Source organism: Acipenser ruthenus, chromosome 15 (genome assembly GCF_902713425.1).
Source record: "Acipenser ruthenus chromosome 15, fAciRut3.2 maternal haplotype, whole genome shotgun sequence".
In the NCBI taxonomy this organism is placed as follows: Eukaryota; Metazoa; Chordata; class Actinopteri; order Acipenseriformes; family Acipenseridae; genus Acipenser; species Acipenser ruthenus.
The window spans coordinates 21501061-21508789 of NC_081203.1; the positions used below are offsets into that span (position 1 = coordinate 21501061).

At 36.5% G+C, this 7729-nt stretch overlaps 1 protein-coding gene across 1 annotated transcript; it reads left to right on the forward strand.

Annotated features, from left to right (window-relative positions):
* The first annotated feature begins 1617 nt into the window (after positions 1-1617).
* Positions 1618-5789, forward strand: LOC117422643 (cytochrome P450 1B1-like). Its single transcript, XM_034037872.2, has one exon. It carries the CDS (start codon positions 2046-2048, stop codon positions 3630-3632), a length of 1587 nt encoding a protein of 528 aa, XP_033893763.2. The 5' UTR covers positions 1618-2045; the 3' UTR covers positions 3633-5789.
* The last annotated feature ends 1940 nt before the right edge of the window (positions 5790-7729 follow it).

The window sequence follows — 7729 nt, forward strand, 5'->3', positions numbered from 1 at the left end:
ATTGTAATTAGTTGCTGTTTGAAATTATAATGCAGTGCCAATTCTGTACTATCTGGAAGCATTCAGACACTGGCACCAACTACCCTTTTTAACGACCATTTTTCTTGAAAGGAAAAAATTCATAAGGTATTGTTCCAAACTCATGTATCCCTTTCTTTTATTAGCCAACTGGGGAAGTTGTAAATGTAAAGTGAACTATGTGAGCCCAATTTAAACAGCTTGCAGTTGACAGTGTAAGAATTTCTTATTTTAAAATTAATTTTAAGTTAGAAATATGTTTTCTGTAAATGTATCAGAGTGTTGTGACTCAGCTGAACAAACAACTTTTGCTTTAAGTTAATTTACTATTATTTATTTTTTAAGTACTAATAACAACTTTATTATTTAAATTACATTAGGTATATCTATCTATGTTGCACGATACTTAAGTTCTGACTAAATAGTTTGGGTAAACCCAGTCATTGCTTGATTTAGTATAGATGTTATTTATTTTTTTCTGAAAGAAAACCGGTAAACAATCACAAAATCCATGTTATCCTTTTGCTTCGTTTTTCAATAATAATAATGATGACAAACAACTCGAAGTTACAAAAACAAAAAGCTCAAGGACTTTTCCTTAACAAACATATACAAAAAAAAAAAAACCAACAATAAATAGTCAATGGCTTGTTCAAATTCGAAAACAAATATTAAGAAGAGCTGCACAATTCTAGAATCGCGTGCGCGTTTTCAGCATGTTCTATTCGCAAATGGTATAGCAATAGATCGGATAAGTATTGTATAGAAGTTTTCAATCCAAATTAGTTCATTTTAACTAATGAGTATTACAGCAAAAACAACCAAAAACACTTATTGAAAATGCCGGCCGGTACTTATGAACAGGTTTTGTTTCAAAAGTTACAAAACTGGTGAGTTTGCAGCGGAATGACTTTAAACAACAAAACATACACGTGTGATTTAGCACACCAATAATTCACAAAATGTAAAAGACAGACATCGGTTAATAAAGGGCTGTTTAATATATATATATATATATATATATATATATATATATATATATATATATATATATATATATATATACATACACACACACAAAAGATAACTTTACAAACAGTTAAAGTTCAAACCATTTTACAGACTAGATTTAATATTACATAGCGTTGGTGCTCTAGAAAATGATTAATCAGATTATAAAATATATATTCATAAGCGTATGTATTTATAAATACAGTAAATAAATAAATAAATAAATAAATAAATAAACACAAGCAAATCTAAGACGAACCTTTTCCACAAAACATGTTTTAAATAGTTTTTTTAGTAGGTTTCCAGCCTCCTCTTCTCCGCGCGCTGCTTCTTTAAGAGTTGCTACATGAAATGCTTAACTAACAGAGTTGTGTTCTACTACCTGTGTATAAGACCTTCACTAGTTGTAAAATTTCAGTTCTGTTTGGCGCTTTCCGGGACGAGTCTGAGATCACTATTGGAATGAGATCACTGAACGAGGCTGAACGACGCTCTTGGGTGCTCCGGGGCTACCACAATGGGAGGAGTACGGTAATAAACCACAGCCCAGCCCCTTGAAGTACAAAGATATATAAAGGAGAGTAAAGGCTATGTACAGAGCATTGCTAAATTGAAATCTACAAAAGGGGAATGAATGAAACCTACTCAAAGGATTTTTACCTGATGGTTCTCAGCAAGTGAAGACAGACATATATTTATTCATTAAAAACATGAAGGGGAGCTTGGAAACTGAAGCAGAATTATAAACAAATTAAACTACCCTGCAATTTGAAGGAACATTGCACCAACAACAAGTCATTACATTTTAAAGGAACTTTATCTTAGATTTTCAAATTTACATCAAAACCAAGTGAGGTTTCAGATTTACATGCTTGATCTGTAATTTTCTGTTGAACATTTGAAGTTCACACTTACATAAAAAGCTAAATAACCACAGCTGGTTCATTTTGAGGACACAAAAGAGTGAAGCCAGTTTAACTTCTCATTGCAAGACAGCAAAGGTTTCGTTTACCAGCATGGCTCTTTGGGACACAGACTTTGGAGTGAAGGGAAGTGGCACTGCCAGGGAGTGGGGTGTTCAGATCCAGCCTGCACTCATAGCCTCTTTCTTGTTTCTGGTCTGTCTCGAAGCCTGGCTGTGGGTGAGGAATCTGAGACAGAACAGACGCTTGCCTGGCCCCTTTGCCTGGCCAGTGGTGGGAAATGCCATGCAGCTGGGGCAGATGCCCCATATAACCTTTTCCAAACTGGCCAAAAAGTATGGCAATGTCTACCAGATCAGCCTTGGCAGCAACAAAATCGTTGTTCTAAATGGCGAGGTCGCAATACGGCAAGCCTTGCTTAAGCACAGCACTGCATTTGCTGGTAGACCTAACTTTGGCACTTTTCAAATGGTCTCCGGTGGCAAGAGTATGGTTTTTGGGGACTACACCAGGCTGTGGAAGGAGCATCGGAGAATTGCTCAGTCAACGATTAGAGCTTTCTCCACAGCCAACAGCCATACCAAGAAACTCTTTGAGCAGCATGTTGTGGGAGAGGCTATAGACCTCATCAAGGTTTTTCTGTGCCTTGGCGCTGATAGTTGTTACTTTGAACCCGGGCATGAATTAACAGTGGCCGCCGCCAATGTCATCTGCGCTCTTTGTTTCGGCAAGCGCTACAGCCACGACGACCAGGAGTTTAAGACCCTTCTGGGCAGGGTGGACAAGTTTGGTCAGACGGTGGGTGCAGGGAGTTTGGTGGATGCCATGCCTTGGCTGCAGGCTTTTCCAAACCCAGTCCGCAGCAGTTACCTGAACTTCAAAGAACTCAACGATGAATTTTTTGAGTTTGTGAAAGATAAGATCATCCAGCACCGGCAGACATATGACCCCGAGGTCACGCGAGACATGAGTGATGCCATCATTGGTGTGATAGAGCATGGGACGGGTACCGGAGATGGTCTAACCAAGGAGCATGTTGAAGGTACTGTTAATGACCTGATGGGTGCTGGGCAAGACACCATCTCAACAGCACTCCACTGGGTTCTCTTGCTTTTGGTGAAGTACCCCAATATCCAGACCAAGATTCAAGAGCTGATTGACAAAGAAGTGGGCCGGGAAAGATTGCCTACCATTGAAGACAAAAGCAAGCTTGCCTACCTAGAGGCTTTCATCTACGAGACCATGCGCTTCACCAGCTTTGTGCCAATCACCATCCCCCATTCCACCACCTCCGACGTGACTATCGAAGGCCACTACATCCCCAAGGACACTGTGGTTTTTGTGAACCAGTGGTCGGTGAACCATGATGAGCTGAAATGGAAGGATCCTCATGTCTTTGAGCCCTCCAGGTTTCTGAATGAGAGTGGGATCATCGACAGGGATCTGACCAACAGCGTGATGATCTTCTCCATGGGAAAGCGCCGGTGTATCGGTGATCAGATTGCCAAACTCCAGATATTTCTGTTCACAGCCATCCTGCTTCACCAGTGCACCTTTGAAGCGAATCCTGCAGACAAACCCAGCCTGGATTGCTCCTATGGGCTAAGTCTGAAACCCACCCACTTCGTTTTGACTGCTAAGCTAAGGGGAACATTTCTAGACTTGGTTTCACCAGCATAAAAAAGTCAGACTTTTGTACAACCTTTCACTGAGATGTACCATCCAGACACACTCCAGTATTACAGTAAGTCATTATTTTGTGTGTGTTTTAAAACTACGGGCAATCAGGTTTAAGATTAGAAAGGTTTGGTTTATTTCACTCGATGTCATATGGACTTGATTATCTGCAAGATCTTTCTTCAATCAATTGTTGTCAATATCCATGCTTGGTAATCACTTTATAAACCCCTGTTTTATAATTAAAAAGTTTAACAACCACCCATAACAGACTAGAAACAAAATGACTTCAGAGAGCTGTAGATTTACACCGAAGAAAAAGCAGCTTGTTTCACTTAAAGCGTGATGATTGAGTGTTTTAAAAATGATGATCCAGAGTAAAGGGAGCAGGCAAGTTACAGTTAAAGTAAATGAAAAGTATGGCATTTTTTTTATTTGTGTTTTGTAACCAATAAAAAAGACCTCTTGTTACTGTACAGGCAAAACACCAACTAAAAACAGGAACATCTTACTGTTTCACTCAAACATGACAAACTATAATTAGACCATTTCTGTTATTATTATTATTATTATTATTATTATTATTATTATTATTATTATTATTATTAATAATAATAATAATAATAATAATAATAATAATAATAATAATAATAATAATAATAATAATAATAATAATAATAATAATACACGTGGGGGAGTTCATTCTAATAGGGGCAGCATTCTAATACTTGGTGTTCGTTTTGACTTCAGGGGTTTTCAATTCTAGCTACGGGTATCCATAACAGTCCAGGATCTTGATTTCAACCAGTTTCTATTTTAAATTTGAATTCTGCAGTCAGATACACATAGACCAATCACAGTGACTACAGGCTATTCAGTCCATCTCAAAAGTTTGTCTGTACGTTCTGAGTGAATGTGCAAAGCAATGCAGATTCAGGATCCTTTTGAAAAGGACTACAATTTCTATATATCTGATAAGAAGTAGCTTACTTACAGGTAACATTAATGACAATGTGATCGTCTTCAAAATACTTTCTTTCATTTCAAAACCAGTCTGCAGGTCTGTGCTGTCCCACTAAAATCATCCCCATACTGTATACAAATACCTCTGCAGGTCTGTGCTTTCCCAGTACAACCATCCCCATACTGTATACAAATACCTCTGTAGCTATATGACGTTTTATTTTAAAAAATAATTCAGAAGGCATTTATTTATTGTTGTCAAATGTGTGTTTTTTTTGCTTTTGGTTTTTTTATATTATAGGAGGTGAACATTTAAATATCAGTATTAATGTAGAAAACACTTTACTGAACATTATCACATACTAAACTACTATTTACTATGCTATTTTAGAAATATTAATCAGGTCTTGGCACAAACACATATTGTTCTTGTTATATATTATAGTTTTTATCATAGCTCTTTCTACTTTTTGACTTTCTGTCAAATCACTACAAATGAATATATGGGGTTTTAAACATCCTTTGCAGTGTTGTTTGGGACTTCTACAAAGCTGCTATGAGGATAGCAGCACCATAATTACACTTCTATCCCAGCCATATTGTCCCTATAGTTCTAGGTGAGTGCACATTCCAAGGTAGCAGAATGTGTAAGTTAGCTTGTTAAACAGTGTATAACACATTAAGAAGTATACGCTTGACAGCACTAGAAAAGAATACAAAACAAATGATGCTAAATGTTTCCTATACTAAAGCGTTTACCATGCTGAAGCATGCATTTTTACAATGCTTTATTTCATTTGGGATTGGCCACACTTGATCCCATATTGCCAATCCATTGGGCCAGCATGTCTATCACCATTCCTTTCAAATAATTGACTTTAATAATGCAAGGGACTCATCTTTTAAACTGTTCTGAATGATATCTGCCTGATCTTGTATTATGTATTTTCATGTATTGAATGTATACCCTAAATTATTGTAAATCAGTATTGATATTATTATACAATGGTTCAGTTCACTCAATTGTATTTGTGAATTATATTTCTGTACTTTTATATCTTCAGTTCTTTTGGGTTTATCAACAATAATGTGAATTCAATTTAAGTGATATACGTGTTTGTGTTTTTTTTTTGTTTGTTTGTTTTTAATAATTGTTGCACAAATCACCTATATAAATAAATGTACAAAACATCCAAACTGGCTCAGAATTGACTGTGTGCTCAAAATACTCACCTGAAGTTATTTATGACCCCTTTAAAATATTTTGAATGACTTCAAACTGCTCCACAGACATTGAGACAATGGCGGACAGCCAGAAAAGGGCATTTCTTAGATAGTCAGGAGGGTCCTAATACACAAAGTAAGTATCCCTATAGTGGTAAGTCATATTGAAAATAAACTCTGGAAAACCTTATCTAAATTATAATGTTAAAACAATGAGAGGTAAGTAAATAGTGTTTAAAGACTTGCTTGTATCCCTTTAATCTTTAGAGAAAAGCATGCTTGAGGTAAATGAACACATATTGTATTTTCCTATTGTCAGCCCTCATATAAATGTAGTATACCACTAGTATTCTTTGACACACACTATGTAAATATGATAATAATATATTGGTAACATACTACACAATCAATATTAAGATGAATATGCAATAAGTATGCTACCAATATATTATTTAGCTCATTTCACCTTTACTACTAAGAAAGATTATTCTCGAAGTAATGGGAACTCAATGCAATGATATATAAACCTTTTTTTAGTTGACTAAGTATGCAAAAATTAGCATAGGACACATATCACACTTAATACATTTGAAAGAATAAACTTTCATGTGAATTATAATAATGCTAATGTATGCAGAAAGACCCTGTATGTGACTTGATCACAGCTGTGGCCCTGGAGCCTGAAGAGAACAGGAATCTGTATCTGAGAACATACCTAATCCCCAATGAAAACAATATACTAAAGATAAATGGGTAGTGCTAGTTCCATGTATAAGCAGACACGGGCATGCTTTCTAAGACTTAGTCTTTAATTTAAAGTACTGGAGTACATGCAATGAATCTATCTATCTCTACATCTATATCTATCTATCTATCTATCTATCTAACAGTCACATGATACTCTCTTTATTTTGTAATTCTTATAGGGCCTTTACATTTCAAAGATAGTATTAAAACTACTACATATTGAAGACGTTTCTGCAATCCAGGCATGAATTCAATCCAAGTTTATTGTATTGCCATGCTGCAGCTATCATGGTGGCAACATCATTTGAACTTAACCCAGACCCTTCTTCTGCTGCATTTGTAAATCATATTGTAGGCATCATGAGGATAAAGTAATCTCATACCAAGCATTTCTGAGCCCTGGGTTTAGCCATCTCTCTATCACCACAGGGTCAGGGAAAGGGTGATGAGGTAATGCATGCTGACACTTTGCACTCTTAGAACACTAGGGGGCGCCATCAGTAACAAGGGTCCTGAAAAAGCACACGAAGCAGCAGCCCTTTCTGCAACAATAACCAGCATGTTGCAGGATGACAGGGTGGCAGGTTTGAGGATAGTTAGGAGGATTGCAGGGGCTTCAATGACCTCAAATCACGGATCAAACACAGAGCATTTTATCTTTAAATGTAGTTCTCACATACATTCTCATTAGTCACTGATTGCATATACTTTGAGCAAGGAAGTAATCGTGAATCAAATGCTTAAATTTACCCAGTGAAGCTGGATTTTAAAATGTCGTGGTAATTGATTCAAGAATTCAGGAACTCATTACATTAAAGATGTCTGACCTATCTTTATTCTCATAAGAGGAATATTCAGTTTACATTCAGTGTTCCTTAAACTGTAACGCTAATTAACTTCACTTGCTAACATGGATTGTAAGTATTTGGAACCATCACCACATCTACATTGAATAATGACACTGTTTTCTATACTGCAATGGTAGCAGACTCATTTTAGTATACATCAGACACCGGGGAAAATAGGAAACAGTGTCCCCTCTTTTATGAGTCCATTCAAACAGATGACTGAACAATGATTAAAGCAGGATTGTAGAACCTGCCTTCTTGGTTGGTCTGGGCCACAACTCCCTGGTAGTAGAAACTTAGCTTTGGGTTTCTAAATAG